General features: G+C 35.3%; 2 protein-coding genes across 7 annotated transcripts in view; one reads left to right on the plus strand and one right to left on the minus strand.

Moving 5' to 3' along the window:
- LOC143038895 (PIH1 domain-containing protein 1-like) overlaps positions 1-8,433 on the minus strand; it is a 90,012-nt gene extending 81,579 nt beyond the window's left edge. The window contains exons 1-2 of one of the 2 annotated variants that reach the window (XM_076208607.1): positions 8,306-8,433; positions 301-385 (exon numbers count right to left, since the gene is read on the minus strand). In XM_076208607.1, coding sequence (XP_076064722.1) covers positions 301-385; positions 8,306-8,377 — 157 coding nt within the window. In that variant the 5' untranslated portion in view covers positions 8,378-8,433. Of the gene's footprint in view, positions 1-300; positions 386-8,305 lie in introns of those variants that run through there. The other variant, XM_076208605.1, reaches the window with a different exon arrangement.
- MRP (Multidrug-Resistance like Protein 1) overlaps positions 1-19,467 on the plus strand; it is a 160,893-nt gene that overhangs the window by 2,709 nt on the left and 138,717 nt on the right. For all 5 annotated transcript variants that reach the window (XM_076208602.1, XM_076208600.1, XM_076208599.1 and 2 more), the window contains exons 2-5: positions 8,639-8,734; positions 18,023-18,199; positions 18,812-18,934; positions 19,143-19,280. In XM_076208602.1, the coding sequence (XP_076064717.1) occupies positions 8,690-8,734; positions 18,023-18,199; positions 18,812-18,934; positions 19,143-19,280 (483 nt within the window). In that variant the 5' untranslated portion in view covers positions 8,639-8,689. The remainder of the gene's footprint in view (positions 1-8,638; positions 8,735-18,022; positions 18,200-18,811; positions 18,935-19,142; positions 19,281-19,467) is intronic.

The raw sequence follows: 19,467 nt of genomic DNA on the forward strand, positions 1-19,467 counted from the left end.
CAAGAGAGATATGGAACCTAATAGGAGTTAGCATAGAGGCTTTCAAGAGAAGGCTAGACAAATTCCTGAACAACATCACAGATGAGCCTCCAATCCCACATGGCCCAACCTCAAGAGGAGCTGTAACAAACTTGATTGCAGACCATTTCCAATATGTAAGGCTTGGGCAGATATGGGGGTGGTGTGTCCCCAAATAGACCATGGTGTTGACACCAGAACTTACCTACAAGACCAAGACCTTAGAAATGTGATAGCTGATACCATGAATTACAAACAAATTCAGACTTGACTTCTACTCACCAGGTTTGGGTGTAATGGTTGCTGTTCGCTGGTCTGAAGAACTTTCAGGAAAAAGTGTCTCCAACTCCTTTCTGGGGTTTACATCCTATTAGATGGAAAGAAAAAGAAAAGAAAAAATATTCTCTATGTAGGAAGAGATACATCTTTATAATAAGCAGCAGGAATGATTGAGTGAAATATTATTAACTTTAATTTTGGGAGGAGCAGGGTGGGTTTCATTGAAGAAGATAGTACAAGAAACCTGTGATAGAGTAATTGGTTCCATTTGCAGTAACATATAGTTGTCTTAAATACATGATAATTTTGCAACAGCATGATTTCTACATATGGGATAGTGTTAATACCTTGATCTAAACATGTTGACCTGTTATCCATGAAATACTTGTTGCAACCAAAGAATAAGGAACACAATATGGCAAAATATAAAACATTTGATGTGGAGGACAAATAGTTCATGTTTGCCAAAACATTAAAATTATCTTGCCAAGAACATAGTGGTTATGTAGTAATATTTGGAAGCTGCATGCCTTACATTCATGAATGCAAAATTTTACCAAATAGCCACAGTCAATGGTTACTTTGGCATCTATTTCTTTTAGTGTCATTTCTATTGTGGGCAACCCACTATAATCAATGAATTTGTGGATGTATGCTTGTATTTTTTTTAATCAATATTTCTATTTCTTATGAATAATTTTAATTTCCATGTCACTCAGCCATAGCAATAATATATATATGTATATGAACAATCTTATAACCAGTGAATCTGTAGCATCAGTTTATGGCTGTTCCCTTACCTGGTTGGCCTCCAGGTATTTTAAATTTCTGTGATGTCACTCAATAAAACATTCACAGGGCAATATTCACTTTTGAAACCTTGTTTGGATAGGTGGGGAGAGGTTAGATTAAGGGTCTATTCACTTATTTTGCTTCATTTACTTTTTTACCCTTGGTTTTTATAGCCCTCCCTACTACTGGTCACATCAAGGTTAATATTTAATTGCACTACAAATGAGACCTCAAAATACCCAAATGAACTACAATATATACCGTACATATATTTATATATATATATATATATATATATATATATATATATATATATATATATATATATATACATACATACATACATAAATACACATGTACATACATATACACACCTAGATTTCTTAATCCAACACTCAGCAATTGCCACTTGTGCAAACATTTGGGGCCAGGACATAAACCCACTTTGGGAATTGGTGGTGCTTTATGTCCTGGGCCAATTCCCAAAGCCAATTTATGTCCTAGGCCAATTCCCAAAGTCGGTTTATGTCCTGGGCCCAAATGTCCCCACAAGTGACAGTTAGAGAGCGTTGGATTAGGAGACCTAGGTGTTTATATAGTGACTTTCTTCCTCTCCTGATGCATATAAAACTATGAAATACAAACCCCAATTCAACCTATGAAACTAACCTCACCACCTTCCAACATGATAAATATCAAGTGCACAGTTTCCCTATGTTCAACAAAATGAAGGATGGTGCTAATGCATGGGCACTTTACTAACAAACATATTGGCTTGCATATTTCCATGGATCCAGAGGCAGTCAAACCCTTCCTTGCAACATGTTGTTAATCCACTTATAAGTGCACTTAATCTTAAAGAAAAAAATGTTGGTTAAACTCCAGAAACACACAAATGCAGGTATTTAACATGAAACTTACATTGTCCAATAGTTCCTAACCCAGCAAAAAAAAAAAAAAAAAAAAAAAAAAAAAAGTGTTTGCATGTTACTGGAACAGAACCACAATGTTTTCTGATGTCTTATAATGTATTTACTTAATTGTGCTGAATTGTAGTATACAGGAGAGGAACAATGGTTGTTGGGCCCCATTTCCCATTCTCTAATTTTCTAACATATCTAGACTCAAATTCATGTATGGTTCCAACTTAATCTACATCTTTGATTTCCAGTTATCATATTTAGATTTGAACTCATATACTGATTGAACTTGGGCTAACACCTCATCTATTCCACATAGAAACTATTGATAGAGAGGATATAATAAAATGGGATAGTAGACACGGAAAGAAAATCTAAATTCTACCTCTACCTCTACTCCTCCCTTTCCTGCCACATTTGCACCCAAGTATCCAAAACTATCCACTTCCTCCAGTCTCTCTCCCTTAAACTCACCACCAGTCTGCTGCCACTTTCTCCCCTTGTACATCTCATTACCTTTCATTTACCAACATTTATCTTCAACTTCCTTCTTTCACACACTTTCCCAAACTCTGTCACTAATTTCCTTAATCCCTCCTCTGATCCTGCAACAAGTGCATTGTCGTCTGCAAACAACAGCTGGTTTATCTCCACTTTTCTCTATTTTCTTTAACCATCTCCAATCCCTGACCCACCACACTTGCATTTACCTCTTGCACCACCCCATCCATGTATGAATTGAACAGCCAAGGTAACATAACACATCCCTGACAAAGTCCCACCTTCACCTTAAACCACTCTCTCTCTCCATTTCTAATCTTGACACATGCTCTACTACTCTTGTAAAAACTCTTGACAGTTCCTAAAAGCTTTCCTCCTATCCCATATATCTGCAATACCTCCCACAGTGCCTTCCTGTCTACCCGGTCATAAGCCTTTTCCAAATCCATAAAAGCCCAAAAAACATCCTTACCCTTTCCTATAGCTTTCTCACACATCTGTCTTACCACAAAAATCTGATCTACGCAACCACTACCTGTCCTAAACCCACACTGTTCCTCACCAATTACTCCCTCTGTTCCTCTCCTAATCCTCTCAATCAAGACCCTCCCATAAGCCTTCCTAACTACACTTAACAAGCTAATGCCATCCCTCTGAAACTACTACACTCATAATATAGATGCTAAAAATATACTATGTGAACAGGTGAGATGAAACTTCACAAATTCCATGACATGTTGGTATTGTCATTGGAAATGAAGATAAAACTGTAAGAAAAGCATAAGGCATCTTTGCATTGCTACCTGACTCGTACCCATTGTAAATATGGTAATATCTTGTTTCCTACACCTACTTTTAATAAGAAATGACATACACACAGAATCAATGTAGGTATATCATTAATATTATGGAGAGAAGGCTTAAAGAATATATCATAACATACTGTAGTTTTGTATAATTTAATAGTGATTTTAATATAATTTTACTCCAGCCTATGTACCTGCATCACATATGCATCATTTACCAAATTTTATTTTAATTTTTTAGTATACAATCATTTTACAGGCAAATCAAGACAATACCGATACAAATAAAGCATTCAACAAATGTCAAATGTATACAATATCGAATGAGTCAAATGTAAAAATATCTTTACATTGAAGATACAACTCCAAAAAGCCCAATGAGGGGGTTATTTCCTCTGAGGTCCATAAGATACTAGATAATAAAAGCATAAAAAGTTGCTTATCAGGAAAAATATAGCAATAGGAAATTAAATATTAATTTTGTAAATGATACATGAACATAATGTGATTTTCTTGGTGGAAAAAAAAAATTGCTACAAGAAGGAAAAATACCAAAAGACTAGAAAAATGCTAACATTGTACCAATATATAAAGGAGGAAACAAGGAAGAACCAACTAACTATAGGCCAGTCTCATTAACAAGCACTATAGCCAAAATTTGTGAGAAAATAATCAAGAATACATGGGTAAAACACCTGGAAGACAATAATAAAATAAATCCAAGACAATTTGGGTTCGGACAAGGAAGATCATGTACCACAAACTTAATATGTTTCTACTCAAGGTTAATAGACATAATGGAAGAAAGGAATGGATGGGCTGATTGTGCCTTCCTGGACTTACAAAATACTTTTGACAAAGTACCCCACAAAAAATTATTAAATAAACTGGAAAATATAGGAGGGATACAAGGGAACGTACTAAAATGGATGGAGGACTTCCTGATCTGTAGAAAGATGAGAGTAGTGCTCAGAGAAAAATATTCAGATTGGAAAGAGGTGATCAGTGGAGTACCGCAAGGATCTGTATTGGCTCCAATAATGTTTGCTATTTATGTGAATGACATGGATGATGATGTGAAATGTTACACGAGCTTTTTTGCAGACAACGCCAAACTGTTAAGGAAAGTAAAAACTGAAAAGGATTGCGAATCACTACAGGAAGACCTTAATAAGGTATGGAACAGGAGTCAGAAATGGGAAGTGGACTTAAATATTAAGAAGTGTAGCATAATGGAGTTTGGAAAAAGCAAAAACAGAATATCAGGACAATATAAAATTGGAACCAGGGATGTAAAGAAGGAGAGATCCGAAAAAGATTTGGGTGTAATTATCTCAAATGACTTGTCCTATGACAAACAGATAAACAAAATTGTCGGAGAATCATACAACTTGCTAAAATCAATAAAAGTGGCATTTACATATTTGGACGAAGAAATTATTAAAAAAATATTGGTCACACTGATAAGGCCTAGACTAGAATATGCAGCAACACTGTGGTCACCCAGTATCAAAGAGAATATAAAGAAAATAGAAAGAATCCAAAGCACCAACAAAAAAGGCACCTGCACTTTGCAGACGACGCCAAACTGTTAAGGAAAGTAAAAACTGAAAAGGATTGTGAATCACTGCAGGAAGACCTGAATAAGGTATGGAACAGAAGTCAGAAATGGGAAGTGGACTTCAATATTAAGAAGTGTAGCAAAATGGAGTTTGGAAAAAGCAAAAACAGAATATCAGGACAATATAAAATTGGAACCAGGGATGTAAAGAAGGAGAGATCCGAAAAAGGTTTGGGTGTAATTATCTCCTCATTTCTCACTCTCTCTAGCCTAGTAACCCCCATCATACTTCTCAGACACCTCATCTCAAACACATTCAAACTCCTTCTCTCTTCCTCTCTTATGTTCCATGTTTCTGCCCCATACAGTGCTGTTGGCACATACATACAGTCTCCTCTTAGCCTCCATTCCCAAATGTCTATTCCTCATTACACTTTTTAATCCACCAAGGCATTTATTCGCTTCTTTCAATCTACATTCTACCTACACTGCCACTCCACCTTTTCCTGCCACATTTGCACCCAAATATCTAAAACTATCCACTTCCTCCAGTCGCTCTCCCTTAATGCTCACTTCCAGTCTGCTGCCACTTTGACCCCTTGAACATCTCATCACCTTACTTTTACCCACATTTATCTTCAGCTTTCTTCTATCACACACTCTCCCAAACTCTGTCACCAACTTCCTCAATCCCTCCTCCGTGCAGTGCAGTGTCGTCCGCTAACAACAGCTGGCTCACCTCCCACTTTTCTCCATTTTCTTTAACCATCTCCAATCCCTGACCCACCACCCTTGCATTTACCTCTTGCACTATCCCATCCATGTACAAGTTGAACAGCCAGGGCGACATAACGCATCCCTGACAAAGTCCCACCTTTACCTTGAACCACTCACTCTCTCCATTTCTAATCCTGACACAAGCTCTACTATCATAAAAACTCTTGACAGCTCCTAGAAGCTTTCCTCCTCTCCCATATATCCGCAAAACCTCCCACAGTGCCTTTCTGTCTACCCTGTTGTAAGCCTTTTCCAGATCCATAAAAGCCCAAAAAACATCCTTCCCCTTTCCCATAGCTTTCTCACATATCTGTCTTACCACAAAGATCTGATCTACACAACCTCTACCCATCCTATATCCACACTGTTCCTCACCAATTACTCCCTCTCTTCCTCTCCTAATCCTCTCAATCAAGATCCTCCCATAAGCCTTCCCAACTACACTTAACAAGCTAATCCCTCTGAAACTACTACATTCATACTTGTCCCCTTTTCCCTTGTAAAGTGGAACTATACAGGCACTCCTCCAGTGCCCCGGCACTCTACTCTCTCTCCAACAAACATTAAATAACCTCACCATCCAGTCCACCAACACTGTACCTCCTTTTTTAGACATTCTGCATGGCATCCATCCAGACCAGGTGCCTTACCTGCTTTCATCATCTTAACAACTGCCTTCACTTCATCCTGGGTGTTCTCCAACTCCAGGGGATATTAATAAGTGCTATTACAAAGACAATATTGAATAGGGCTTCCTTGGACTTTATGAGAAAACATGGGGTTCTGTCATCATCTGTTAATTGCCCGAGGTACAATAACAATCAGACCATTGATATCCGTGATGATGACGATAACCAGGATGATCTTTTGTATTTGAGATACTGAATTACTAAATATAGGTTAGGTTAGAATAGACTAATTCATCATCCTTTCATTTCTTCAACCTTGGCATCTATCAAAACAAACATGGTGTATCATTCAGGCGCTGCAACTTCGTTTGTTAGTAAATAGGTTTTAGTAACTTTTATGTTATTGATTTCCGCTAAGAAAATTGCATATTACATTGATCTATTATAATTTACAAAATAATTAATTTTCTATTTTTATACCATGTAGGTGCACACAACTAAAGATTTACCAAATACATGTAGTAGTTTGGCACAAATATTGACTAACCTTTAAGAAAACAATGTACCTGATTAGAAAATACAAAGTTACTTTGTATTGTCTAGTCTGGTAAATTTATACTTTGAAAGTATAAATAAACTGCTATGATAGCTAGGTCAAACACCACCAGAGGCGCCATCGTCGATGACAAGCACAATGGCGCGTCATTTTAAGCGCGCACCATTGAAACGGCCAAATTTACATACCACGGAAAATTTCATTCATAAAAATGTTATGCGAGTGTATTTACTACGATCCTAGTAAATTTCAAACAATCAGATCATCAGTTACATGTCGGTACATAAAAACATAAGATAAACATGGCGGCCTGCATTCAGCAGTAAATCGAAAATTTGTTTATATTTCAGCGTAAACTATGAGCTAAAAAAATCCAGTGAATTGGCAACATACCAAAATGAACAAAAACTACTAGTCTCGCAGATTATTCTAATACCAAAACAAAGGCAGAGTGTTACGGAAGAGCTGAGAAATCAGTGGTACTAATTAGTTTTTTTTTCTATCGGGTCGGATTATCGGATAACAACAACGTACTGGTGGTATGGATTAAACTGCACTCTATTAAGATTCTTACTATTATTAGTGTATTAGACATATAGTTGAATTATTTGAACTATTTTCTTTAAAATGTGTGATTTTCATGTAATTTGATGAAAGAGAAGTTACGTTTTCATCCTCTGTAATATTACGGACCACAGCTACAATTCGTCCAGCCCACCATCTCACTGGTGGTATGGATCAAACTACACTTTATTAAGTTTCTTACTATTGTGTTATTAGTGTAATAGATTGCATATAATTGAATTATTTCAACTATTTTCTTTAAAATGTGTGATTTTCATGTAATTTGACGGTATTCGTAGCTGTGGTCAGTAATTTTGCAGAGAATAAAAAGGTAACTTCTCTTTGATCAAATTACATGAAAATCACACATTTGAAAGAAAATAGGTTAAATAATGCAACCGTATGCTAAATTTTTATATAAAAATGTGGATTTGAGTAAAAACAGTCATTGTTTGGGTTTGGTCGGCTTTGGTCGGCGATTCGTGAGACCACACGTTTTGGCCCGATTTCCTGGGACAAAATAGGCCCGATTTAATACCATTCAAAATGCAATATCTCGGGAACTAGGACAGCTAGATGGATAATTCAAATTGCATTGTACTCATAGCAACTTTCTACATTCCATAAGAACTACTTCAGCTCAAATATCAGGAATTCCATTTTCATGTTGACCTAGCTAGCTATGACTTAAGTTTCTAAAGGAAAGGACGGAGATTCCCTACAATATACACTGAGTGCCATATAATTTTGCATGGTTTAGATTGAAACATACAGCTTGTTCCATAAATGTAAAGCTGTGTCTGTGAATTTCAAGAACTTTTGCCCAAAACAGACCAAATGTGTGTTGTTTCTCTAGTGATTGTTATTTTCTGAAAACAATAAAAGTTACAGTATCAACATACCTCAAGTAAAAGTTGACTTTTAATAATATTATCATCAATATCTAACAACGTTGCTTTCTGCTTACTATTCATGTTTGTGTCTGACAGGTAGTCGACACACTGCAGTGGATTTGTGAATGTCGTACTAGTACAACTTTAAAAAAAATAAATAAACTGATAATGCACAAAATATTGTAATTACAGTTTTCTTATTCTCTATATATTATAGAATTATATTATTATTAATATTAATACAACATTGAATATCTTTGTACATCTGAGTTTTGAAATATATATTGAATTATTACAAACATTTTTTCCTAAAGATACTAATCCTTATTCCAATGTTTACAGTTGGCCGAAGAGTAGTAGGCTTCAGTTACCGTCTGCTATTGTGGGAGGAGAATGGCAGGGGGAGGATTGTACAGCTATTGCGGCTCCCCGTTTTGGGTAAGATAAATTAAATTATAGATTCGTAATAATTTTGGAAGAAATAAATATGCAAATTAATTCTTAGAAGATGTGTGTGCATATTACCACAACAACAAATCGAAAGGTAAAATGGCAAAAATAGTAATTTGGTCGTATACATGTATCGCTGTACTTTTACAAAATGTAAGATGTCATATATGATATAGTTATTATATAACAATAGAAATGAATATAGAAATCACTGACGTGCTTGTAATGAACTTTATTTAAAATAATTCGTTATAAATTGGCGAGTCGTTTCTAAACAAGGTTGCCGAATTACTAGATCAAGCGTTTGGTATGAGTTTAAAGGAAAAAATGCACGTGGAATAAAAAAATATATATTAATCAGTGTAAATATATATATATATATGTACATATATATTAATCAGTGTATATATATATATATATATATTATATATATATATATATATATATATATTATATATATATATATATATATATTATATATATATATGTATATATATATATGAATATATATATATATATATATATATATATATATATGTATATATATTGTGGCACGATGTGTATGAGTGGTAAGAATAGAAATCACACAATTGGGAACAGAATTGAACAAGGAATAAAATCTGTTCCCAATAGTGTGATTTCCATTCTTACCACACACATGCACATATGTATGTATGTATAGCCTATATATATATATATGTATATATATATATTTAAATATATATATATATATATATATATATATGTATATATATATGTATATATATATGTATATATATATGTATATATATATGTATATATATATACACATATATATATGTATATATATATATACATACATATATATATATATATGTATATATATATGTATATATATATACATATATGTATATACATATACATATATATATTATATATATATATATATATAATATACATGTGTGTGTGTGTGTGTGTATATATATATATATATATATATATATATATATGAACAACCACAATGCACTTTGATTCTAAGCCATCCAGGTCGACATGCAGAAATTGAAATGTTGTACTGCCAAGGACTCAAACCCCAGCATCCTCATGACAAGTGTGGTAGTGATTTACCAACTAAGCTATCAAGAGAGATATATATTGAGCGCAATTTTTCTTATATATTTGTATGCTCGAGTTACATATACATGAAATTTTTGTGTTCAACCCATTTCCACTATGATAGTACAATTAGAAGTATACAAACGCGGGAAGATATTTGTACAACACTGAATGGGTCCCAGTGATTAGAGATACATTTTAACAACCACAATGCACTTAGAATTAAAGTGCATTGTGGTTGTAAAAATGTATCTCTAATCACTGGGACCCATTCGGTGTTGTACATATATATATATGTATATATATATGTATAAATATATATATGTATATATATACATATATATATATATATGTATATATACATATGTATATATATAAATACATATGTATAAATATATATAACACATTCTAGACCTAAAAAAAGCCTTTGACAAAGTACCACATAAGAAGTTGCTTAAGAAATTAGAAACTGAGGGAGGAATACAGGGCAAACTGCTTAAATGGATGGAAGACTTTTTGCAAGAAAGAAAAATGAGAGTAGTGATAAGAGACAAACACTCAAGATGGGATGACGTAATAAGCGGTGTTCCACAGGGAACAGTTCTGGCCCCAATAATGCTTGCTATATATATTAATGATATGGATGAAGAAATTGAAAGTTATATGAGCTTCTTTGCAGATGATGCAAAACTATTAAAAAAAAGTGAACACGGAAGAAGATTGTGAGTCACTACAGAGTGATCTAAATAAAGTATGGGAATGGAGTAGGAAGTGGGAGATGGAGTTCAACACTAAAAAGTGTAGTATAATGGAATTTGGAAAAAGCAAAAACAGAATAACAGGATCATATAAATTGGGAGAAGAAGGAATAAAAAAAAGTAGAAAATGAGAAGGACCTGGGAGTCATTGTTATGAATAATATGTCACCTGAGAAACATATAAATAAGATTTTTGGAGAAACTTATAATTTAATAAGAACAATTAAAGTGGCATTTACATACCTGGATGAAGAAATGGTGAAGAAAATTCTAATCACTCTGATAAGACCAAGATTGGAATATGCTGCAATGATGTGGTCACCAAGTACAAAAAAATGTATAAAAACTTGAAAGAATACAAAGAGCAATCACAAAATTGGCACCAACACTCTCAAAACTATCATATGAAGAGAGACTAGCAAAACTTGAACTACAGACACTACAGCAAAGAAGAGAGAGAGGAGACTTGATAGCTATTTACAGAATCATGAAAGGCATAGAAATTATTGATAGAGAGAATATGATAAAATGGGATGATAGAAATACAAGAGGGCACGGAAAGAAAATCAAGAAAGACAGCTATAGAAGAGATGTGAAAAAGAACAGCTTTCCTGACAGAGTAATAGACAGTTGGAACAAGTTAGATGAGAAAGTGGTGTGTGCAAAAACAATACATGAATTTAAAAATAGTTTAGATAAAATGAGATATGAAGACGGGACACCACGAGCATAGCTCCCCTTCCCGTAAAATACAACTAGGTAAATACATGTTGCAACAAATTACTGCACATTACTGTTCGTTTGCAATTCACGATTTTGCTGCCTATAATTCACTTACAATAATATATATACTGTATGTGTGTGTGTGTACACTAGGGAATTTTTAGGTACGTATCATTTTTATAATCCGCTCTGGCAACACTGTTACACCAACGCTCACTCGCTCAATTTAACGGAAAATTTAATTTAGCGGACTGGACCTTGGCTGAATTAGTTTGTTAAATCAGGCTTCTACTGTATAATGGAATTTGGAAAAAGTAAAAATAGAATATCTGGTCAATACAAAATTGGAACAAAGGAAGTTATAAAAGTAAACTCAGAAAGAGACCTAGGAGTAATTATCTCAAACGACATGTCACTAGACAAGCATGTAAACAAAATAGTTGGAGAAACTTACAATTTAATCAGATCAATGAAAGTGGCCTTTGACTACATGGACAATTTTCTGTCATACTCTTACCCCATTTCACATCTGTTCTCCTCTTTGCCTCCTTTATCTTACACTTCTCTTTTCTTTTCTTTGTACCTCTCATATGATTCTCTCGTCCTATTTTGTAACCAATCTGTGAATGCTTGTTTCTTCTCTTCTACAACCTTCTTTGCTTCATTGTCCCACCACTCACTATCCTTCCCTCTGTTTTCTCCAGTCCTCTTTGTTCCACACACCATCCTTGCACACCTTGTGACTCCCTTCTTGAATCATCCCCTTTCCTCCTCCACCCCTAGTTCTACTCTATCCTTGACTCCCTCCCACTCCGTTCTCAACTTCTTATACTCCTCCTTTTCCTTCTCATTTAAGCAGTTTACTCTAAGCACTTCCCTACCTCCTGTCCTTTTCCTCTTTCTCCATCACTCTCAACTTACCTTCCAAAAAAAATGACCTGATATTCCCCCACTCTCTCCCTATAGAACATGTACATCCAAAACTCTTCCTACGCTTCTCCTGGTTACCACCATATAGTCCATTAAAGCCCTATCTGCCACCCTTCCAGCCACCACCCTCTCCCATTTGTACATATGCCTGACTTTCTTCCTAAACACTGTCTTCACTATCATCAACTCTCATTCTAGACACATGTCCACCATCATCTCTCCACTACAATTTTTTCCTGGAACTCCACACTTCCCAACCATTCTGTCTGTTGGTTCATTTCCTACCCTAGCATTAAGATCTCCCACTACCACTTCATTGACATTTTTCCCTAAACCCTCTATTCACTTATTTATATCTATCAAAAAAGCCTCCCTTTCCTCCAAACTCTTCTCACTACCAGGCCCATATACACTCTTCAAAATCCCACTTCTCCCTTCCCAGTTTCATCTTCATCCACATTAACCTTGAAGAAACTTCCTTCCACTCCACCACATGTTTACCTATCTCTTCACTTACTCATATAGCCACCCCTTCTCTCCCTTGTCCTCTCTTCACTCCTGAGACCCTCCCAACTACACTCCCAAACTCAAACCCACCCCTCCCTTTTAACTTAGTTTCACTCAGTGCCAACACATCCATCTTTTTTCTCACAAACATACTTCCCATCTCTTCCATTTTACTTATGTCTGTACCACATCCATGCACATTAAACGACCCAAACCTTAGGGTTCTGGTTGGAAAACTCCTCCCAGACCCTCTTATGCCTTTATTTTTTTAGTAATGTCCCCTTTGGAGGTACAGAGAGTAGGAATCCTAGTCTTATCCCTGTCCCATTTTTTGTTGCCTTTTATGACTCAAGTGGAAATACTTGGTAGCAGCATTCTTCTTCCCTACCACAGGGTTTGGCGAAAAAAGGAAACAAATATTCAGAGAAGTGGTACAGGGCAATATTAAGAGTAGGGGGACAGTGTGATGGAGGGACAGTTGCAGTATAATAAAGTATCGTTTCTCTATGAATAGAGATTTCCTCTATCACAGACAAAATGAAGTGTGGCTCTGGTCTGTAGGGATGTCCCATATAGACCCTAAAATATCAGCTGCATGATACTGAGCAGCTTTTAACCCCACAATAACAGGCAGCCAATACACCAGTCCCTGAATGCTCGCTTTTTTCTGCTACTACCTTCTTCACTTCATTTTGTCAAATATAGTAGTTAATTATGCATGTGACAGATGAAAAGGATTGGGGTTTTACTTTCATTTTATAGTTTCTTTTCACTTTTCAAGATATGTCTGCTCTCCTGTTTGCTTCCTTTATCTTATGTTTTGCTTCTCTCTCTCTCTCTCTCTCTCTCTTGATTTTATTTTATTTTATTTTATTCAGATTCAGTCATATATACAATAAAATACAATACATGTAAGACTCATATTATACATAGTAAATATAATTGTATATCAGAGGATGGCACAGAAAGTCAAAAGACTTATTTCCACTGTGGGCCTCACAAAAAATGACATATTGTAACTAGGAAAAGATTGTCATAATACAAGCTAGGTTGACTAGAAAAAAAGACGTCAAAATTGACTAACATGAAAAATATGACTGTACTGGCTAGAAAAAAAAATGACTTAGAAAAATGCCTAACATAAAAGGTGTAAAGTAAACATATAAACTATTTTCCTCAGAAAAAACAGTGTCTAAAAGATAACATTTAACTGATTCTTTAAAACTACTTTTAGGAACAATTGATTGTATGTTGATCGGTAAAGAGTTCCAAGCAATAGCACCAGTGTATTTGAATGAACTTTTCCCTAACAAACTATCAAACCTAGGTACAATAATGGATGACTGACTAGAACGAGTTCTCAAGGTACGAGCATTTCTAACAAGTGTAAAAGTATCTGACAAATAACTGGGACAAGAGTCATTTACAATTTGCTGAACATGATTAAGCTTTAATGAACAGCATGTTTTTCAACAGGTAACCAATTTAACAGTTTAAAATGAGTATAATCTAGATGAGTACGAGGATGGAGTTTCAAAACAGTCCTGATTAGTTTGTTTTGACATATTTGAAGATTAATTTTAGATTTTTTAGTTAAACCACTATACCGAGAAGAACAAGCATAATCAATGTGACACTGTACCAGGGCTGAAGATAGTAACTTCATTGTCTCTACATCTAGGTATTTTTGTATTCTTGCCAAAAATTTTGTTCTGGAGCTGACTTTTTAAATTATTTTTTGTGCCATAACTTCTCCCGATACATTTTGATAAATTTCTGTTCCGAGATATTTAACAACAGATTTAGGTTGAATACTAGTATCATTACATTGGATATTTAAGTTGGGAGCATTATTGAGTTTTTGTTTAGAGCCAAAGAGAATGGATTCTGTTTTACCTAGATATAGAGACAATTTGTTATCTATCAACCACTTGCTGACATTCAATAACTCTTCCCTAAGTAACATCTCAATCCTATTTACATCTTTACCAGAAACTTGTAAGGCTGAATCATCGGCATACAATAGCAGTTTAGAGTTAACAGCAGCTTTCATGTCATTCTCATACAAAAGAAACAACAGTGGACCCAAAATGCTACCCTGTGGGACACAAGTTATTTTAGCTGATTTTGATGTTGTACCATTTACATTCACAATCTGTTCTCGACCTGTTAGATAAGACCTCATCCAATTAATAACATCTGTTTTGAAACCTAACGCTTGTAATTTGAATAATAGAATATCATGATTTACAGTATCAAAAGCTTTCTGGAGATATAGCATAACCATTCCACAGTAATTTACCTCTATCAATTTCACCTTAGATATAATCAGTCAAATTTATCAAACATGTATCAGTAGAATAGGATTTTCTAAAGCTGAATTGTAAATCATAGAACAAGTTATTATTTTGAATGTATTCATAAACCTGGTTATAAACAACTCTTTCCAAGACCTTCAATATAATACCGAGACAGGTCTATAGTTACTGGATTCTGTTTTGCTACTTTTTTTGTACAAAGGAATAACTTTCGCTAATTTAAAATCATTGGGAACTTTGCCCTGTTGAATAAAAATGTTGATTATGTGGGTGATATAGGGAGCAATCTGCTCAGCTGAGTCATTCACAAATCTGGCCGGAATATTATCTAGTTCGGTAGCCTTAGACCTGTCAACAGTCTTCAACATTTTATACACATCTACCTTAGCAACCGTAGACAGAGCAAATGTGTCATGGGTTACATCCTGATTCCTATAATAATTATTAATGTGTTCTTGGCCAAAAAGTCCTGAAGGTACTGGTAAATTATTTACGAGGGTGGTAGCAATGGTGGTGAAAAAGGAGTTAAATTTTTGAGCCACTGCTACTTTGTCAAAAGAAACAATCCCATCAACATTTAGACCAATGTTACTACTTTTGGATTTTTGATTTTTGGAAGAACCTAACTGTTTAATTGTTTGCCAAAGTTTTTTGGGATTGTTTTTGTTGTTTTGAAGAGAATCTTTGTAATATCCTACCTTTGCTCTGTCTACCATAAGCTGAACCTTGTTCTGTAACTTCTTATACAGAGCAAAAACAGATTGATCTTTTGCTTTCTTATAATCTCTTAAAATCTTATCTCTCATGTTGATCATATTCAAGATGTCACCAGTAAACCACGGCTTGGAACATTGTTTTACTCTGATGGAGTTTGCAGGAGCTATATTGTCTAGTACACCCAAGAACAGAGTTTTAACATTATTCCAAGCTTGATCAACATCTGTACAATTGACAACTGAAAACCAGTTAACTGTAGACAACCTTTCACACAACAATTCCTTGCTGTAATGCTTAAGAGAATGAACTTTTATGGTATTATGCTGATTGATTTGTTGTTTGGAAACCTTCCTGATACAATATGTAGCTTTATGATCACTCAATCCAATATTAATTACTCTACTAGAACATATTTTCTGAACATCAGATACCAAAATAAGATCAATAATAGATTCAACAGTGGTACATACTCTGGTAGGTTCAGTTATAATTTGTTTCAAATCATTCATTGAACAGAATGTCTTTAGAGCATTATACAGAGTATTCGAGGTTGATTCTACATGAGTATTCAAGTCACCAGTTATAATCACTTCTTTGTTCAGAGAGTCTGTAGCATTGGAACACACTTCCTCAAGGTTACTATAGAAGTCATGTTGCCAGGGCGGTCTATAGCAGGCAGCTACAAGAATAGGCTTAGTCTTTGGCAAGAGAATGTTTATCCACACAGCCTCTAACTCACTGTTCATATCTGTCCATTGATCAAACGCGATGTCGTTGCATATGTAGACAGCCATGCCGCCACCATCCCTGTTACGATCTCTCCTCACGATGGTGTAGTTGTTGATCTCCACCTCTGGATCTGCTATCGTATCGTCCAGCTTGGTCTCGGTGAAGCATAATACTGCAGGGGTCGTCCTCCGGACAATCTCTCGTACCTCGTCCAACTTTGACGTCAGGCTGCAAACGTTCAAGTGAACAATGTGTAGGCCCTTGCTCAACAAACAGTTCAGTTTGGCATCCATCTCTGTGGACTGAGTTTGTGTAATGGACTCAGTCTTAGGTTCTGTGGCGGGTGTATCATCAGGGTCTGTTCCAGGAGTGTCATCCACTACACCAGGCAATGCAGACAAACGGCAACTGGGGCAAATAAACGAAATGTCCTCACCAGTTAACTGTAGCTCCTCATATTGATCAGCAGGGAAATCACAACAACGAATGTGGGTCCATCTGTCACATTGGTCGCAGGACAGGGCTTTACTGTTGGATCTCACGCCTACTTCACAAGACATACACGGGAATCTAGACTGTCTCTTTCTGCTCACAGGGCCAGGGCATTGATGAATGTCACCAGATAATAGTAGACACATTGCTATTATAACACTGTCACTTCCAGGTTTGTTGTTGTTTACCACAGAAGTACATGAATGCGTTCCAACCTTGACCTTGTTGCTGCGCTTTGTAACAAAAGTGAGCGATAATAGGTGATTGTAGATAATCCATCGGCCAAATCCAAAGTGTTTCCAACAGCCATCACAAGTCAAATAGTTCTCAAACCGATCTTGAACCTTATCCTCATATTCTGGAACCTCTGATCTTCTCAACTGTCCCAAAAAGTTGATAAAAATCACTAAGATATGGAGAGCCAAAATGATGCCAACTTTACCCACTATCATGATGGTATATATTCAAATAAAGTACGAACGTTAGTATATGATAAAGGTGACAACATGAAAGCTAGTTATTACCTTGGACGGGGCATACAGAGCAACCCTGTGAAGAAAATACGGCTTGCCATACTTCCACCACAGGGTATGTCTTGTAAACACTAATTACACATCGTCCAAGTACAACTAAAACATTCAAAAAATATGTTTAGTATCACTTGGTAATTTAAGTACAGCACTGCTAAAGTAACAAACGATATCTGCATTTCAAACTTGTCACTGTACTGGCCATAATTTCCTTCCGCTAATTTCAACACTTAAAATGATATTTCTTTTGCTCACAGTACATTTTTTGTGTACCTCTTATATGTCTCTCTCATCCTACATTGTAACATCCCCAGAATGCTCACTTTTTTTCTTCTACCTTCTTCACTTCATTTTGTTGTACTCTAGTTAATTATGCATGTGACAAATAAAAAGGGTTGGATTTTTACTTTCATTTTATAGTTTATTTTCAAGATACTATTCATACACCATAATAATTTTAACCATGCAATTTTTCAGAATGATTCATTAACATGGGATACAGATGATCCAGAATTCACTTCATGTTTTGATAAAACTGTTCTTGTATGGATACCATGTGGACTTCTATGGTTATTAGCTCCACTGGAGACACGAAAGAATATAAGGAGTCAGGACAGAATGATACCATGGTCATGGGTCAGTGTCCTCAAAACTGTAAGTAATACTGGCTTCTCTCTCACTCTTTCATTTTTCTCTTTTATTCTCTTTTTTTATTTTTTCTTCTCTTTTTCTTCTCTCTTTATCCTTTTTCTTTTTTTCTTCTCTGTTTCTTCTCTTTCTCTTCTCTCTCTCTCTCTCTCTCTCTCTTCTCTCTCTCTCTCTCTCTCTCTCTCTCTCTCTCTCTCTCTCTCTCTCTCTCTCTCTCTCTCTCTCTCTCTCTCTCATGTCTCTCTGCCCCCTCTCTCTCTCTCTCTCTCTCTCTCTCTCTCTCTCTCTCTCTCTCTCTCTCTCTCTCTCTCTCTCTCTCTCTCTCTCACTCTCTCTCACTCTCTCTCTTTTGCTTTCTCTTTCTCTCTCTCTATTTTTTTTTTTTTTTCAAAATATTAAGTATTTAATTAAACTTTTTAGTTTTGTGTGTGACAGTGAGCTGAAGTGAATATTAAAGTAATGTCCTGTTTCATGGGAGTAATGCACCAAGGATAAAGTGGAATCAGTGAAAGGGATGGATGAACAAAGTGAAGCTTTCTCTTCTTTTGTTGTTTATTTTGTATTTCAGGAAATTGGGAGCAGCTAGAAATAAAATAATTATTCACTCATTTTTTACAGCTTTTTTCAAGTGGCTTGATGGTGCTTCAACTCTGTGATCTCTTTTATGCAGTCAGCAGGACTGTTAATGAAGAGGTGCCAACAGTGTTCTTCCTTACACCTATTATATTATTTTTGTCATTTGTAAGTTGACTTCAGATTTAGGTGTTGTATGAAAAAATAATTTTAGTAAGGTTAATGGAATTGAATATTGAAAATACAAAAAAAAATGAAGTTTTGATAAACAGATTATGTATAAGAATGATTACATAAAGAAAAGCTTTAAAGGCATTGTTGATTATGTATCCTAGACAGTGAAAATTATTGATTGAATATTTATTTTCTTTTGCAGCTGCTTCAACTGATATTTGTTCAAGTTGAAAGGAGACGGGGTATTCAGAGTTCTGGTTATATCTTCCTGTTCTGGTTCTTGATGGCAGTTTGTGGTATATCTCCCTACAGAGCAGAGTTTCTCAAAATGGATATTGAGGTAGGAAGAATATGTTGGGTGGATGCAAAAATTTTGTTTTCACTCCAATAATGTTTTAGGAAATTGCATTATTACTTTCTTCAACATACACATTGGAAATTTTAATATTAATAAAATTGTTGTCTTGAATTTCATTTGTTGGAAACCCACAGCCTGGCAGTAGCTGACACTGGTCCTTGGGCTGTCC

The sequence above is a fragment of the Oratosquilla oratoria genome, chromosome 25 (genome assembly GCF_046742065.1).
Source record: "Oratosquilla oratoria isolate Oo_2021 chromosome 25, ASM4674206v1, whole genome shotgun sequence".
Taxonomy (NCBI): Eukaryota; Metazoa; Arthropoda; class Malacostraca; order Stomatopoda; family Squillidae; genus Oratosquilla; species Oratosquilla oratoria.